Below are 18,975 nucleotides of genomic sequence, written 5' to 3' on the forward strand. Positions count from 1 at the left end.
TGTCTGATAAATACATTGTCCTGTTTTTAAGAAAGGACTTGTGTGTCTGTATATCTTATTACAATGGTGTAGATTAAATGGTAACATGCTTCATATATAAATTCCTTGCGGTATGTATACCCTGCGGCCGGTGCGACTAGGTAAGAATCATTTGTGACAGCAGATGAGGGAGGAGAGATCAAGTGTCTCATACAACTAATATCTTCTGGCGTTTTTCCAAAACAACATCATCAGCCGTCAGTAAATCTTTCATTCCCTTTAACTGACTTTTTTTTCCTGTTATGAGACCCAAAGTAGACTTTCTGGCCATTAGGTTTGATTTTGTGTGGCTGAACTTTCCCTAATAGTTACAGATATTTTAGGCATCAGTTATTTTAATTCAGCCATGCACACAACAAAGTCTAAATGATACAACGGTCATCTCAAAATTAACCAATGGTGTTATAATTCTATTCTGGTTTACGAGGTACCGTATATTGATACATTGTAACTCTACTGAAGGGTTGTAGTGGCATCAGATTATATGAAGCCTGTATATTCTATCCAAACAACTTTTGTTGTCTGATTTTTCTTTAAATTTACCAAAAAAGTTTAGTGCAAGGGCGCCTGACTGATTGCATACAAATTGAAACTCTTAAAGGGGTGGTAAAGGTTTGTGTTTTTTCACCTCAATGTATTCTAGTGACCGCACTCTAGTGACCCCCCCCCCCCCCGTTTTACTTACTGAACCCTCAGACGTGCTGACTCTCTGCCCAGGGTTCTCGGCTCTTGATTGGATAGATTGATAGAAGCACAGCCATTGGCCTCCACTGCCGTCAATCAAATCCAATGAAGAGGGGGCGGGGCCTGGTCCATAGACGCCGAATGCAGGACTCTGGAGTGCACCTGCAAGGTAATCACCCCTGGGAGAGCGCTTCTCCCTGGGGGTTATCTGATGCAGGGAGGAGCCGAGAGAGATGCCGGGGGACCCCAGAATAACAGGATCGGGGGCACTGTGCGCAAAACGAGCTGCACGGTGGAGGTAAGTATATGTTTGTTATTTTATTTTATTTTTTAAACCAGAATCTTTAGTGTCACTTTAAGGTTTGACCTCATATTATATTGTTTTGGTAAATTTGAAGGAAAAAAATCTACAGAAAATTGGATAGTGTGTATCCATCTTAAGTCTGTCTCTGTTAGTGGTGGATGATGGATAGATCTTGCCATCCAAAATATGTCTAGCATAAAAATATATTTAAAGGAACCCTTTATTTTTATGAGTACTTAGGCTTCTCCTACTGACATCTGAACCTCAAAAGTACTAGTTTTCTGGCTTTACAGCTATTCCAGTGGTTTCGGTATTTTCTAAATCACTCACCCAGGACCCAGGACAGGTGTACAGATTAGGAGTATGGACTTCACTTTGTTTTTGAATGCTTCCTGCTTGTGATGGGAAAGCGACTAAAAGATTATTAAAGCTAAATTCCAGGTTTTACTTTGCATACTTAAAGCTTGGACCCATTTAAGTATACATATTAAATACCTCACGATCCCCGTTGAAGTGGAGAATCATTACAGTAGCTGCTACGGTAGTAGCGATTCTCACTGTCTTCTGAATCCCATGCTGCATGGTAACCACAGTGGGTCACCCGCTTGGTTGGGACTACATTCAGAGAAGGCCTTGCATTTTTCCTAATGAATGCAAACTATTTTCTCTTATTGGATGAGGTAATGAGAATGGACGGTGATGATACAATCTCCACATTATTCAATCAGAGAATACTTTGCATTGAGAAAAATACAAGGCCTTCTCTGAATGGTGCCCATGCTAAGCAAGTGGCCAGATTATGCATACTCACAGTGGTCCAAGTTGGGCCAAAATAACTTTGCCCAAAAAAAAAAACATACTTTAAATGCAGCTTAAAATTTAATGGCCTAACCATTAAAGTGGCCTAATGGCCTAACCATTAAGTGTCATGACCCAACAAAAATTGAGTAGGTTTAGATCATTCATTACCATTTTTGAAATAACGGTACAGGTCTGTCATGATTCACGGCAGTATTTATTTGGAATATACATAACTGTTCAATTTGTATACTTGCACAGTGAATGATCTTTTTGACGCTGTTTTTTGCTTCTGCGTGCAGTTTGCACAGACTAGGTTTAGTTCTCTGAGACAAATGTGTGTATTTTAATTCTTCAGAACTCTGAAAATTTTAATAACCTGTAACTCCCATACCGTAAAATGCAGGGGTTGCAGAGAGACAAGATGTTTGACTCCAAACGTTCCAGTTTAAAGTGGATATAAACCTAAGAAATAAAAATGGTACATTGGAGGATGTCAAGTCATCTGTGCCTAGTCTTGCCACAAAGACTTAATCCAGCTCTAAGCAATCCTCCTGTCTTTTTTTTTACTATGATATAAAAAAAAGAAAAAAAAGAAAAAAGGACACACAGATTGGTTTGTGTCGCCACATCCCCCACTGCCTGACATCTCATTTCTTTATCTCATACACAAGCATGAGAGCAGAGAGAGTGTCTACGATTCCAGCTTCACATCCCTCCTCCTTTCTTCTCAAGCTCTGCCAGGATTGGCTGCTCCACACACCTCAGCATGATTGGGCATGCTGAAGTCATGTGGTGCCTTTCCTGAGTTTTGACTGGATGTTACTCTTAATGGGGCGAGATCCACGAGATCAGCAGAAGATCAGCTTGACTGAGGAGGATATTCATGGTGCAGTCAGCTCCCAGGTCACCAGCAGAAAGAGTAGGAGAGTGTAAAGGGGGGCGGGGAGTCTTGTGACATCATGACTCTGCCCACCAAGCTCCAGCAAAGAGACCTGCCCACCTATTCCAGAGTTTTGCAGGGCTCCTACAGCTGAAGGGGGTTACAGAGGAAAGGTAAAGGTACATGCAGGAGTCATGTATATGTGCACAGATTAACCACTTGCCAACGGCTGCACTCCGATATACATTGGCACAATGGCAGCGGTGGGCAAATGGGCGTACCTGTACCTCCCTTTTAATTGATGGGGTTAGCAGGGGGGTATGCGCGCCGTGTACAACGTGACTGTGCCTGTGGGACCCACGGACTCAATGTCCGCCGGTCTCCCGGCGATCATGTCACGGAGCCGCAGAGCGGGGAGATGCCTATATAAACAAGGCATTTCCCCATTCTGCCTTGTGACATGACAAAGATCACTGCTGCCTGTGATCGGTAGCAGTGTTCGCTGTCATATGAGTGGAAGCCTATCCCCCCACATTTAGAATCACTCCCTAGGACACACTTAAACCCTTTATCGCCCTCTAGTGTTTAACCCCTTCCCTGCCAGTGTCATTAACAAAGTAATCAGTGCATTTTTATAGCACTGATCACTGTATAAATAACAATGGTCCCAAAATAGTGTCAAAAGTGTCCGATGTGTCCGCCACAATGTCGCAGTCATAATAAAAATCGCAGATCTCCGCCATTACTAATAAAAAAATGATAATAAAAATCCCTTAAAACTATCTCCTATTTTGTAGACGCTATAACTTTTGCGCAAACCAATCAATATACGCTTATTGCGTTTTTTTTTTTGTTTTTTTTACCAAAAATATGTAGAAGAATTTATATTGGCCTAAACTTAGGTAAAAAATCGTTTTTTTTATATATTTTTGGGGGATATTTATTATAGCAAAAAGTAAAAAATATTGGGGTTTATTCATGAAAGGCAAATCCACTTTGCACTGAAAGTGCACTTGGAAGTGCAGTCGCTCTAAATCTGAGGGGTAGATCTGAAATGAGGGGAAGCTTTGCTGATTTTATCATCCAATCATGTGCAAGCTAAAATGCTGTTTTTTATTTTCCTTGCATGTCCCCCTCGGATCTACAGTGACTTTACTTTCAAGTAAAGTGCACTTGCAGTGCAAAGTGGATTTTCCTTTAGTAAATAACCCCCATTGTGTTTTTTTTCAAAATTGTCCCTCTTTTTTTGTTTATAGCGCAAAAAATAAAAACCGCAGAGGCCATCAAATACCACCAAAAGAAAACTATTTGTGGGGAAAATTATGTTTTTGTTTGGCTGCAACATCGCAGGACAGCGCAATTTTCAGTTAAAGCGTCGCAGTGCCAAATCGCAAAAAGTGCTCTGGTCAGGAAAGGGGTAAAATCTGCTGGGGCTGAAGCGCTTAATATTTATTGTGCCATTCATTTATACTGGGTGAGTGGTGGGTTTACATTCACTTTAACGATAGACTATGGAAGAGTATTAATAATTTTGGTCTTTTTATGCTGGTACTAGTTCGGCTTGGCTTAAAGCATCTGTGTTTGGTCTCTACACATAACAGCAGCCGCTGAAAACAATTCTCTTACTTTCAGATTCATAATTCTTAACTCTTCTTCTGATCATTCAATCGTACCTTTACTAATTAGATACAGTAGTCAGCCCCTTTCATCCAACTGGAAAGGTTGGGAGTATGGCAACCCATTTCTAAACTATAAAGTTTAAATCCTCAATCAAGTCTTGGTTCATATCTGAGGAGTCCTATCAATGTTTAGGGGAGGTATGATTTACATATTAATTTCATCTTAGGGAGCAGCAGAAATACTTTTTCTATATATTTATTTATTCCTTTTATTTACACTACTATTTTCTTATGTGTGTCTACTTCATTTTTTTGTAACTATTGTAGCTTTCTATGCACCGCTCACCTAGAAGAGCAGTGTTTGTATGTTCTACAAAGCCAGAGTGCTTGAGAGCTGAGTGCACTGACTGGAGGTGTCAGAAGCAAAGTTCCTCACAAGCCTGTTAGTTGGATAACCGCTTGGATATTTGTGTGTGCGTGGTTGTTTATTGTGTCAGGATTGGGGAACTTTGGCTTGAAGTGCACTAGATAAGAAACTTTGTGACAGATTTAGAAAAAAACTGCTCAAGAAAACTTTATGCAGTGAGACGTTATGCCAAACATACTGGAAAATATATGTTTGGTTTACATGCGCTTTGTATTTTTCTTCTTGGGTTGAGACCGTTGTTTTACACTTGGGCTTTAGGAATTATGTCCGTAATAGTTGTGTATACTAAATGTAATTTGCAATTTGACCTTTCAGAGGATTACCCCAATGGCACATGGCTCGGTGATGAAAACAACCCTGAGATGCGAGTGAGATGTCCAATCACAGCAGCCGACATGCTTCACATCAGCACCAACTGCCGGACGGCAGAGAAGATGGCCCTTACTCTGCTCGATTACCTTTTCCACCGTGAGGTGCAGGCTGTCTCCAATCTATCAGGACAAGGCAAACACGGCAAGAAACAGCTGGATCCCTTGATGATCTATGGCATAAGATGTAAGTGGGGAAAAAAACATGTCAGAAATCAAAATTTCAGCCTTGTGTGGTTGCCACAATTTTGATTTACCCATTGGGTTTGTTTCACAATCATTTCCAATGGTCACAGTACGTTGTTTAATTTTCCTTTTACTTCTGAGCAGGGGGAAAATGTTAAAACTGCACCTCTAGGAGGAGCAAAGTTTTACTGGGTGATTTCAATTATAGTATGTATATTAGCTAGATAACAAAAGCTTGTTCTAGCGTCCGTTTCAGAAAGTTACAGCTTTCAGGAATGGTGGAAGGAAAGTTTGCATCTTACAGCACCCCTATAAGCATCCACTGTTACCTAAAGTGTGTGTAAAGGCTAAAGTTTTTTATTTCAAGGGTTATACCCTCCGCCAAATTTTATTGCTGTCTGTGCCCCTGCAGAGAAGATGCGCCTCTCCATTTATCCTGTTGACCATTGCCATCAAGACAGAAAGTAATTAGAAATCCTAAATTTGAGTTGCATCTTGATATAGTGCAGTCCTTTACCCGGCAGGGTCCCAACGAGCTTACAAACACATACACATAAACACATACTAGGGCCAATTTGTAGACAGGATCTGATTAACCTACCAGCATGTCTTTGGAGTGTGGGAGGAAACCAGAGTACCCGGAGGAAACCTATGCTGGCACAGGGAGAACATGCCAACTCCAGGCAGGTAGTGTCGTGGTCAGGATTTGATTTGAACCAGTGACCCTATTGCAGCTAGGTGAGAGTGCTAACCACTACACCACTGTGCTGCCCATATTCCAACTGTGCTGCCCAAATTAGAGTTGTCATGGGATCAAGAGGTGAGGCTAAATCTTGCAATGGGGATAAATGTTCTGAAGACAACTGTCTAAGAAGGGAATTCACCTCACTTTGGGACGAAATATAAAATGTGTAACAAGTACTTTTAAGGGTACTGTAGAGAGCACACATGTGGAAGCATTGATTTGTAAAGGGGCTTTGATTGCAGTAGCCTCTAGCAAACTCTAGAAACTTAGTGTTTCTTCAGTCTCATTGACTATCTCACGATGCATGTCTCGTCTTCAACAACTTCTATAGCATATTCATAGTCTGACCATCTCTACAACTGCTTGCTGTCTCTTGACATATTTTTTTTTATTCCTGGAATATTATGCTTGGCCACTTTGGTGATGTCAAGGGCTGTACTTGAGGTCTCCTATACAAAGAACATTGAATCATCACTGTCCTACATAGTTGGTTGACATAAAATGAATGTATCATTATACATTATCTATCATATCCATAATTTGTTACACTTATAAATGTGATTTGATATCTCTTATATATACATTTGCAAGGTTTTTCCGGTACAGTGTTTTTATTTTTTGTAAAGTGAAACTTTACTTAAAATAACCATTTGACCTCTGAAAGATTTACCCCCTTCATGTCCTGGCCATTTTTTGCGATACCGTACTCTGTTACTTTAGCTGACAATTGCGCAGTCATGTAACGCTGTTTCCAATTAAAACTTGTATATCATTTTTTCACACAAATAACACAAATAGAGCTTTCTTTTGGTGGTATTTCATCATCACTGCATTTTTTATGCTGTAAACAAAAATGGCTGACAATTTTGGGGAAAAAAAAAATATTTTTTACTTTCTGCTATAAAACCTATCCAATTAAAAAATTAAAAACATTTCTTCATGAATTTGGCCAAGATGTATTCTGCTACATATTTTTGGTAAATAAAAATCCCAATAAGTGTATATTGATTGGTTAAAGCAAAAGTTATAGCCTCTACAAACTATGATATATATACTAGTAATTGTGGCGATCAGCGACTTATAGTGGGACTGCAATGTTGCAGCGGACATTAGGACACGAACTGACACTTTTGACACTAATACAGTTATGAGTGCTAAAAATTTGCACTGTCACTGTACTAATGACACTGGCTGGGAAGGGCTTAAACATCTAGGGTGATCAAAGGGTTAACTGTGTGCATAGCCATTATTTTACTGTACTGTGTGTGCTGCTTTTATGCAGGGAAGGGATGGATTTAATTCCCTGCTTTGTAGGGACTCATAATCCATCCCTTCCGATCTGCCTTGTTTACATAAGCAGATCTCTGTTCTGTGTCTCTGCCTGATGATCGGCAGGTGCCGGCAGACATCTAGTGCCCAGCACTCCCAGATCGGCTCCCGCTGTGAGTAATTGCAGCAGTAGCAGGCTGCTCCCGGTTTTCTAGGCAGAAGTACAAAATCACGTGTATATATATTATACAGGGTTCTGCACAGGAGGGCCACCCTGTAGCAATAAATGTGATATGGAGCAGTCCTTGAAGGGGTGTTCCAGACACAATTTTTTTTTTTAAAGTCAGCAGCTACCAATACTGTAGCTGCTGACTTTTAAAAAGGACACTTGCCTGTCCAGCGAGCCCGCGATGTCCCCTCCCCCCCAGGCCGATCCGTCCATCAGATCTGCTGCCGACGCCGCCATATTAACGAAGGGAAACAGGCAGTGGAGCCTTGCGGCTTCACTGCCCATTTCCTACTGCGCATGTGCGAGTCGCGCGGTGCTTTGTGAATGGCCCCATTGTTTTATGGGACAAACACATGTCCCAGAACACAACGGGGCAGCTCGCCGAAGAGGAAGAAGCGCCGCGGAATAGGAAGAGGCAGATTAGGAAGACTGCCTAGCAACAGCGGTTTCTTGTAAGTTAAAAATTTATTTTTCAAATGTTTTTTATTTACATTTTTTAAGAAAATTAATGCATTTTTTTATTTTAGAGTGGCCGTCCGCTTTAAGTTGTTTTTAATTTTTTTTTTTCTGTGCTCAGGTTTTTGGTAAATAAAAACTCTTTTCGATTTTTGCCAGCAATTTGTTTTGTAATACTGCATGTGCAGTGCAAAAAAGTGAATCCTAATGCAGCAATGCCTGCGTGAAATGTGCATCATCACAGGCCTTACTATTAGTTTAGGGGGGAGGCACAGGCAGAGGGTACAAGCTTCTATAAACATGGCTATGGAGCAGCAAGAGACAGCATAGAGCAACAGCACAGGAATAGGTCAAATGCAAAAACAAGGTTGCCATACTGTAGTTAAAGTTTGCTTTAATACTTTCTGATACTACCCAATTAAATATAGGTTAATTGTGTCTTGTATTTACATCTGATTTTATGAAGAAAGGTGACATTTCAGAGGATAAGATCATTTTTAGGGTGAAGCATCTTGCATTCTGAGGCCTGTAGTCATTGACTAATAAAAATATACATTTTATGTTGCTTTTACATTTATTGCCCTTTTAGGCACCCTGAAAAAAATCTTTAGTATATACATGAGTTATAGATTTACTTTCTCCTTCAAAGGAAACTTTTTATGTCAAAATGTTATCTTTATCATTCCAATCTGTTTGGCAGTTGTCAGAAACTGTACTGTATTAAAACAAATTTAAATTGTTGTTGTACAAACAGTCATGATGATAGATTGGGCTTAAAAGCTTGGTAATATTTAGCCATGGTTTAAGATGACAGGTTTATGTTTTGTAAACCCCACCCAGTGATGTAACATGAAGTCCACAATACATCACTCTGTTCCCATCGGCTGTATGTACTTGTAATCTAGGGGCAGTGCGGGGAAGAAGTCATTTCCAGCCCTCTGATTTTTGCAGGTCATTCTTTGTATGTGTTGTTCTGTACCGGAGCACCTCCTGTGTGGGAGTCGGCCCAGGTCAGAGGGAGGCCGACCTCTCTGGGGCTTGCCCCTAGACTCTGTCTATTCTCAGCCTGAAGCTCTTGGGCTTTATGTGGGCTAAAACTTGGAATGTGTCTGATCTGAGAAGAAGAGGTCCCAGCCTCCGTAGTATGACTAATAGTTTCCCACCCAAATTGAAGCACACTGTCCCATTTTGCTGAATGGGAGATAACTTAAAAGGGGCAAAGGTACTTCCTGACTTATAAATAATCCATTTTTTTGTGTGTTTAAATTAAAGACGCATTCCCCAGCTGTCTTGAACACTGGATTCCCCATCTTCTGTCTTCATGTAATTATTCCAGCGTACCACACAGCAGAGATACTATGGCTGTCGGTTCCAAATGTTTGTGTATACACCCGCAAACAAACAACACGAGAAAGGGAAAACAAACAAATTGCATTCTGGCATAAACAATCTGTATACAATCAAGAAATGTTTTCCCAGATTTAGCGGAGAGTGAAGACAAACCCTACCTATAATGTGGGAAGACTGCAATGCCTACAGTCCATTGTGTTCTTTTTTTCTTCTGACATACATATTAACAAAGCTCAGTGGAGTCTTTTGTTTCATGTTATCCGTTATTTTAACCTTAGGCCAGATATTAGATGGAAACTCTGGAACAATATATTTAGAGAGGTGCTGGGAGAGGTACAGTCAGATGAAGGACAATTTCAAGGGCTCCCACACAGCAAGGCTTCCCTCGGTGGGCACCCCATAGTAGCTTAAAACACAGAATTACAAAAAGAAGTGCCAGAGCAACAATGTATGAAGGAGTCATTTTAATTGTTGGCAACCAGGTCATGAAACAAAAAAAAGCGTGTTTTGGGGTGGAAAACCAATATCTCTTCATCAGAGCTCAACACTGGATAAAACGTATGCCGCGTACACATGAACAGACTTTCTGGTCCGACGGTCTTCCCTGACGGACTTTCGGCGGAGTTCCGACTGACTTTCCGGACGAACGGACTTGGCCACACACGAATGGACTAAGTCCGTTTGAAAGTCCGTTGGTTTTGAACATGATGACATAAGACGGGACTAAAAAAGGAAGTCCCCCTCTTTCCCTACGTCCCACCCCCCTCCTCCTTTCACCCCGTATCCTGCCTTCCCTATACCCCCCCCCCCCCTTTCCCTTGGACCTTCTTACTTGGTACTGCTGAAATCGAATGCCTCCGAACCGATATCTTTCTCCGGCCTAAATGTACAGCCCATCCACCTTGTGACAATTCATGTAACAATCTTCTGTGAAAAACTGTCTATATGCATCGCTTGTACTGTAAAAATTGAATAAACAAATTATTCTTGTAAAAAAAAGGAAGTTCAATAGCCAGTAGCCAATAGCTTCCCTTGCGTCGTATTTGGTCTGTCGGACCAGCATACAGACGAGCGGTTTTCCCGATAGGAATTGAGTCCGCCGGACAGATTTTATTATTTTTTTTTAATTAGTTTTTATTAATGAAAAGGAGCATATACAACTCATCACAAACAAATCATCAGAGGAGTAGTATAAACAGTCATGGCATAAACAAAAGTGGAGGAAACAGCAGATAAGGTCTCGATGGCCCCCCCCCATAAATGGGGGTCCATAACCACAGATTACCAAGTAGCTCAAAGAGTCCCCCTAGCATCAGCGGTAACCTCACTTAGTGCACTGAGACTCCAATGTTAACATTTCAAAAAGTGTACATAACTCCTTACAGTTTTATCTATAAGAGGTTGGTGAGCTCTGAAAGGGAGACAAGCTCAGAAAAGGAGAGGAGAAAAGTCCAGAAAGTGTCTAATCTTCCATGTAATATAGATGATCGACCTTGAGTAGCCAGCAGCGAAGCTTAGGGATCCTCCTCTGCTTCCAGTATCGTGGGATAAGAGTTTTCGCAGCATTGAGGAGATGGGGTGTAATAGAGCGTTTATATGAGCCTGCTGGTTCACCCGAACAGTGAAACAAGACATACCATGGGTCATTAGGGACCTCCCGACCCTAAATGTGCTTAATCCAATACAGAACTGCGAGCCAGAACGGGCGTATCCGTGGACAAAACCACCAGATGTGAGCATGAGTGGCTCGCTCGCCACACTCCCTCCAGCAGAGCGGAGAGGTTTGGGGGAAAAAACTGATGTAGTGTCACAGGCGTGTAGTGCCAGCTGGTTAACAACTTGTAGGCCATCTCAGATGTTTTTGAGGAGCCTGAAGCGGTGTGCGCCCTTGTAAGAATGTTGGACACTTGGGTAGGGGTGAGTTCCTTATCTAGGTCCAGCTCCCAATTTCGGATGAAGGTAGGGGTCTTGTGAGACTCCAGGGATAGCAGCGCGTGATAAAAATAAGAGACGGGCTTCTCCACAGGCAAGTCATCTGAGAAAGCGGACTCTAGAAGCGTAAGGTCGTTTATGGAGCGTAGAGGTTTAGGAAGGGAGCAAACAAAGGCTGTTAACTGACAGTATTTCCAGCGGTCCATAAATGAAATAGGTAACTCCCCCATGATGACAGAAAGTGGGAGAACACCAGAGGGACCAGTGAACTGATGTAGGAGAGTCTTATCCCCTAGACTCCAAGAGAAATGTGAGCGAGGGCCCATATTACCAGGCGAAAAGTAGTTATGGCCCGATAAGGACAGCAAAGGTGAATTGTAGGGCCATTCCCGTTTTTTTGCACAGAGAGTCCCAGACTGCGAGAGAAGAGGTCGTTAGTGGTGATGAGTTGGTAGACAAAGTCCTATATTTTCTTGGTATCCACATAAGGTTGGAAAGGTCAGTCTCACCCAGTATCGTTTCTAATTCGACCCACAGTTTAGTATTTGTACAATATTTCCAATCTGACAGTCTGGCTAGCACAACGGATCGGAAGTACAGTCGGAAATCCGGTACTGCCAGGCCCCCAGCGCTTCGTGGTCGCTGAAGTAGGGACCGTGGGAGTCTGGGTTTCTTCCTGTTCCATATATACTTATATACCATAGAGTTCAGTATAATAAAGAAACCCAAATGGGATCATTTGCAGCATGAAGAGCACCCTGGGCAGCAGGTTCATCTTTACCAACCCAATTCTCCCCAGCCAGGAATGACCTAGCTGAGACCATTTCTGAAGGTCTGATCTAAGTGTGTTGAGGAGCGGTAGAAAATTGGTACGGAAGAGTGCGAGTGGGTTGGGCGTTAAATAGATACCTAAATATTTCATGTGCCGTGTCTGCCAGGTAAAGGGGAAAGTCTGTTTAATGTGTGTTGCGTCGAGTGGGGGGACCGTTACGTTTAGTATTTCGGATTTAGACATATTTATTTTGAAATTAGATACCCTGCCATAAGCTGAGAATTCGGATATGAGGTTAGGGAGAGAAATCAGGGGTTGTTGCATGTAAAACAAAATATCATCTGCATATGCAGCGTATTTGTGTTCCGACTTGCCGACTGTAATACCATGTATGTTAGGGTTACGTTGGACAATGGACAGGAAGGGTTCCAACGATATAGCGAATAATATGGGCGAAAGCGGGCAGCCCTGGTGCGTGCCATTGTATAAGGTGAAGGGGACACTAAGAGTACCGTTAACTCTCAGTTGGGCCGTTGGTTGACAATAGAGAGCTGAAATTTGTGACCTAAGGGAAGGGCCGACACCGAGGTGGGACAACGTCGCCATAAGAAACTCCCAGTCCACCCTGTCAAAGGCTTTTTCAGCATCTGTAGAAAGCAACAGGGTGGGCTGGGAGAGACGCCATACAAACGACATCAAAGTGAAGGTGCGTAAGGAATTATCGCGAGCCTCTCTTTCCGGTATAAAGCCAGTTTGGTCCCGTGTTATCCATTGCGGGACTAGAGGCAGTAATCTATTCGCAATCGCTTTAGCATAGATTTTGGCGTCTATATTAAGCAACGAGATAGGGCGATAGCTTGCACAATCGGATGGATCCTTCCCGTCTTTAGGTATAACCGTAACATGGGCATGGGTAGTTTCCGGGCGGAGAGCTCCCCCGGTTAAGGCCACATTGGCATATTTAGACAGGTGGGGGAGTAGCTTATCTGCATAGGAGCGGTAATATGACACTGTGAGGCCATCAGGTCAAGGTGCTTTGCCCTTCGCCATACCCTGCAGAGCTCTCAATAACTCCGCCGAGGTAAATTCCCCTTCCAGAGTGGCCAGGGCCTCAGACGGAAGCTGAGGAAGGGCAGCTCGGGCCAGGTACTCATGAATAAGCCTCTGCTTATCATTTCCGCCAACATCATTTTGTCGGACATGATAAAGATGCTGGTAGAACTCCCTGAATTCCCCAGCTATCTGTGAAGTGGTGAAGGCCATGGACTCCCCAGCGGTTCTAATTTTAGGGATGAACGCGGCGGTTTTCCGTTGTCTGATGGAATTAGCTAATAATCTACTGGGTCTATCCCCCCACTCGTAAAAACGTTGGGACACCAGCCTCGATCTAGACTTCTGATCTAGGTGTAGGAGGGTCTTCAGGGATTCACGTTTTTCGGTGAGGGTGTGTAAAATGGACATAGAGAGGCTTTGTTTATGAATCCGCTCTAGACTCCTAATCTCCTGTATCAACGTAAGTTGTTGAGCCAACCGCTCCCTTTTCTTCCTGGCGCCCAGTTCAATGAGTTTACCTCTAAAAAAGACTTTGTGCGCTTCCCACAGTACGCCCGGGGAAATCTCGGCACTCACATTAGTTTGAAAGTAAAAATCTAACTCCTCACCTAAGACCTTCCTGTCCACTTCCTCAGATATGAGGGTTTCGTTCAGCCGCCAGTTAGCAGCATTGAGGGGCAGAGAATCTACTTTAAGGGTGATCAAAGTCGGAGCATGATCCGACAGGGGAGACGTTTCTATGGCCGACTGTACTAGGAATGGCAGATGCTGGTGGTCAAGAAAACAGAGGTCTATTCTCGAATACGTACGGTGTACCGCAGAGTAGTATGTAAAATCACAGTCGCGTGGGTGCGTGATCCTCCAGGTGTCCATCAACTGCAGCTCATGGAGTTTTGTGCGGATACATTTCAATTTTTTATAGGACAGGGGCGAGCTCCCCTTGGAAGTGTCCAGAGTGGGTTCCAGAGCTGCATTGAAATCACCCGTCAGAACTACACACCCCCCAGCGAAGTCCCCTAGTTTGGAAAGTGTCGAAGCAATAAATGGCGCCTGGTTCCTATTGGGAGAGTAAAGAGTAGCCAGAGTGAACGGCATGCTGCCCAGAGTACCCCGTAGGAATAGAAAGCGGCCCGTCGGGTCACTCAACATAGATTCTAGCTTGAACGCCGTGCCCCTCCGAAACCCAATGGCCACGCCCTTGGCTTTAGAAATATCTGAAAGGCTGTAATACCAAGTAGGTTATTTGGGGGAGTATAATTTAACCGAAGTGGTGTGAGTGAATTGGGTCTCCTGTAGAAAAACCACATCTCCACAGAGACGGTTCAGTTCTCGAAACAATTGATGTCTCTTCCCAGGGGTGTGAAGGCCCCTAACATTAAACGAAACAAGGTTCACCGTAGCCATTGGGTCTCAGAAAGGGGAACCGCCTCCCATACCCCTACATTACAGAAGTACCGAGGCAAACAGGGCCCCCGCCGGACAGATTTGAAACATGTTCTATTTCTAGGTCCGTCTGATTTTTTAAATGAAAAACGATCAAATTAGCCCACACAGGATCGGATTGTCTGACGGACTGATTTCGTCTGACCTAGTCTGCCAGAAAGTCCGGTCGTGTCTACGCGGCATTAGAGAAAACAGTGGCCACGCAAATTTGTATTCAAACCAGTATTAAACTCTCCTCATGAAATAACAATGTCTTTAGTTTTGGATAGAGTGTAGAGGGATTAGAACATCTGTCAGTTTTTATTGCTGTCAGTATCCCCGTTCGGGAGATTCGCCCTCTCTATTTGTCCTGTTTACCATTATCATTGAAACTAAAAGTAAAATAGAATCCCACATTTTGGGTTGTCCCCAGAAAAGTAATGGGAAATCTTTTAATGGCAGTAAGTGAAGGGAAATCTCCCCAATGGCAAAAAAATTAATTGACAGGGGTTAACACCCTGCTTTAACTCTATCCAGAATGAAAAAAAAAAGTTTTTCCTATAGTTCTACTTTAAATTATCATAGGTGTATATCTTCGGCCTGAGATTCAGGGCACTGCTGTCTCTGACGTCTAGTCTCATTAAATTTAAAGTAAGATTTTGGTAATGTCACTACTATGCTACTCACTGTTCTCCTTTATCAACATTTCAGCACTGAAAGAGACAAATAAAAAGAAACATTGTATCTTTCTGTTTAGTCATTTATAGAACAAAGGGATGTAAGGAAAAATGGCAGCACTCCCATGTAATATGTAAAAGGCTTTATTACATCCAAAACATGTAAAAACAATCCATACGGGCAGGGAAGCAAAAAGGCAGTTTCACACGTAAATGTGCTTTGTCAATACCATATGGAAATGCAAGTGTTATCCATATATATATATATATATATATATATATATATATATATATATATATATATAATGTGTGTGAATAGATTTCAAAATTAAACTCTGATGTGTCCAATTCCACACTCGCATAGCATGGGAAAAACACACGGTGTGAGGGATATTAGTGCTGCACACCCTAAATGAATACAATATGTGAACAGTTCCCCGGGGAAGGGGGTTGGGGGTTAGTAGCAAACTTAATAATATCAAGGAATTAATAAGTTAAAAGAAACTCTTTATTGAAAAGTTGGCATGGCATGGACACATAGCAGTAAAAATATACGGTCTAGTAAGGAGATATGATCACATTCCAAATACAGAGAATGCAAACACAAGATTATATACAGCATCACATATTAGAAAATCTGTCATATAAAATACCCGATGCGTTTCGACCTACATGGTCATGGTCTTCCTCAGGGGTTAGGTTTTCTGTTTAAATTTTTTTTATATTTAAACATTTCAAGTGTCAACAAATAGTTAATAGACAGTTTCTTTTAAGGCCGCGTACACACGCGGGGACTGTTCGCCCAACTTTGTCCGCTGAACAGTGTTTCGGCAAACAGTCCGCTCGTGTGTGGGCTTTCAGCGGACAGTTTCAGCGAACAGTCCGCTGAACAAGGTTTTTCGGAAATTCCGAAAAACTGTCCACTGAAACTTTGTTTCAGCGAACAGTCCCCTCGTGTGTAGGCTTGTTCGTCAAACTAAGTTCCGCGCATGCTCAGAAAGGATTTACACGCCGAAAGTTATAATGCAGTGTATAGGACGTCGTATTTTTCGTCCCGTCGTACGTGCCGTTCACGTCATCGCGCACGGTTTCAGCAAACTGTTCGTTCGTCGTGTGTGGCCATGTCCGTCCATGCTAATTTTGAGCGGACTGTTTGCCGAAACTGTTTGACGGACAAAGTTGGGCGAACAGTCCCCGCGTGTGTACGCGGCCTAAGAAAACATAGGGTATAGTTATCATAATAGAGGAATCCTTATTATATGTGTCTTATTGAGTATGTAGATGTGTGGTGAGGATATAAGTGGTAGTGTTGGATAGGACACTGAGAAGAGATAAGGTTGTTGTGTAGTGACGGACTAATACAATGTTATGTCGACTGGGATGAAGGAAAATAGGTGATCGTGTGAATGGAGGTGGGGGTGATTGTGAAGGGTGGGTGCACATGTGTTATTTGAATGAATGTGATTTGTGTGATAAAAGGATGGAGCGAGGAAAAAGAGGGAAGGATAAAAAACAAAAAACAATCAAAGAGATGAGCGAAGTAAAACAAGGGAAAGGGAAACTGAAGTGGAACAAACCAAAATTATATTTATTCTAAAACATAAACAAGTACATGAACAAACTAAAAACATTTATGAACATAGCATATGTGAAACTTTGGAGGATCTATCATGAAGACATCATGTGGATATCAATGTATACGAAAACACAATTATAGGTATAAATACCTGACTATGTGTATAGAGATATGCCACCACGAAGCTCATATCAAAGGAGAGGAGGTGAATTGTAAACTATGAACTGTAAATATTATTGATTAACTACAACACTCACATGTCAAAGCACATGTATGTGGTGGTGTGTACACATATTTTATATTAGAATGGTGCTTGTTAAAATTTTTATATCAAATGTTGTTTAAATTACTCATTTCGTTGTTACTGCTGGAGGCCGCATCCATCTTCATCCGTCTTCCTTTTTGGGTCGGTGGACTCCGGCTGTGTGACTGGCCGGAGCCGGGGAACGTCACTCCTGCACATGCATGCAGGAGCGCCTACGGGGTACAGGGTTTTGAAGAAATGGCACAGGTGGGCATTGCTTCAGAGCACATGCGCTGATGACGTCATCGGCTGCATATACAGTAAAAATCTCCTAAACGACATATATTTAGGCGATATTTACAGTACCTATAGGTAAGGTTATAGACTTACTGATAGGTACAAGCAATGCGTGGAAGTTTACTACCTCTTTAATTTACTCTAATCAGCCTTATTAACTGCTTATTCTCTTTCTCCATTTAATTTTTTTCCTGCCGAATTTTTATTTTTTTTATTTACTTCTATTTTATAAACTATTAATAATTAAAACTTTTTTGTTTGCTTTGCTCATTAATATTTTTACAGTTTTAACATACACGTTTTATATTAAAAACGTACAGCGCAAAATTTAAAAAATACATTTATTTAATTTGTAAAAAAACATTTCAATGCTTTGTATATTTGCTGACAGCTGAAGTGTAAACAAAAAAGTTGCGGTAGGTTTTCGGTAATGGTATCGGAGAGTACTAAAAAAAAGAACCTAATTATAACTTAATGGTCATTTTTTTTATTTCTTTACACATTACATTTTTTTTCATTACATTTCTTAAATCTCTAAATTTGATTGAAGCAAGAAGCATCATGTCTTATTTTATTGCCATCTTGTTTGATAACCCAATTTTCAGGGGTTGTAAATCTTTAAAATGAAAAAGTTCTTCAGAATCGTGAGAGAATTGTGATCTTTATTTTAAGCAAAAAAAAATTGTTATGCTCATTTTATCCAGAATTGTGCAGGCCCAGCACTATTTTTCACATTTCCTTAAAGTGACTTTACATGAATCCCATGCAGATGCTGCCATTAATGAAAGTGAAAGTGTTTGATAGAAATAAACAGGGGAAATACCTTTTCTGACACTGCAGCTGTGCGGTCACATGACCCCCCTGTGCTGGCAGAGAAGTGGGAGGGGCCTGGATTCCCCTCTGCTGGCTGGCTGATGTCCCAGGGTAATCTCTGCCCCCCCCCCCCCCCCTCTGCTTCTCTCCATAGAGCGAGGCTGGCCAGCACAGGGGAATCATGTGATCGCATGGCTGCAGTGTCAGAAAAGGTATTCATTTCCAACAAAAACGCTTTCATTAATGGCAGCATTTCTGCATATGATTCCTTTCCTATGTGAATAGAGGCGGGAGGGGTGGGGAGGAAAGCCATATCATGACGACAGGGAGGGAGGGGGGAGAGACTGTCAGAGGAGAGAGCAGGGCTGAAGATGACGAGGCGCGTAAACTGACCACGGTAGTCTGGGCTCAGCAGCCATGATTATCGTGGTCAGCAGACGCAGGGGGACTCAGGAACTGGCAGGATCAATCAAGTTTTTTTTACCAGTTAGGAAAAGAAGAATAGCACAGCACAAGCACTGTGCTGTTATTCATGCCTTAAAGGAACAGGACCTCAGTTTTTTTTTATTTTATTTTTTAGGTTTACAAACACTGTAATTAGTTTCTTTTCAAGACGTGGTGCAGTCTTTTCCTGACTTAGCCAGTGGGTGAGTGCTTTATTTGATTTTCTTCATATGTAGCGCACCCCCTAAGGAGCCATAGATAAACTGGAATGCCCCACCATGCACAGCCAGGCAACAGTCAGTGACTTTGTTTTTGCCGTTTATCAAGGGGTAATAACTTGGATGGGGTTGGAAAATTATGGGATGCGCACCTGACTTTAGCAACAAAA

At 42.0% G+C, this 18,975-nt stretch overlaps 1 protein-coding gene across 5 annotated transcripts in view; it reads left to right on the plus strand.

Annotated features, from left to right (window-relative positions):
- Nucleotides 1–18,975, plus strand: part of BANP (BTG3 associated nuclear protein) — a 587,215-nt gene that overhangs the window by 290,261 nt on the left and 277,979 nt on the right. For all 5 annotated transcript variants that reach the window (XM_077453360.1, XM_077453364.1, XM_077453362.1 and 2 more), the window contains one exon: nucleotides 5,070–5,309. In XM_077453360.1, the coding sequence (XP_077309486.1) occupies nucleotides 5,070–5,309 (240 nt within the window). The remainder of the gene's footprint in view (nucleotides 1–5,069; nucleotides 5,310–18,975) is intronic.

This window comes from Lithobates pipiens, unplaced genomic scaffold (genome assembly GCF_037356315.1).
Source record: "Lithobates pipiens isolate NorthernLeopardFrog02 unplaced genomic scaffold, aLitPip1_a1.2 Scaffold_10, whole genome shotgun sequence".
Taxonomy (NCBI): Eukaryota; Metazoa; Chordata; class Amphibia; order Anura; family Ranidae; genus Lithobates; species Lithobates pipiens.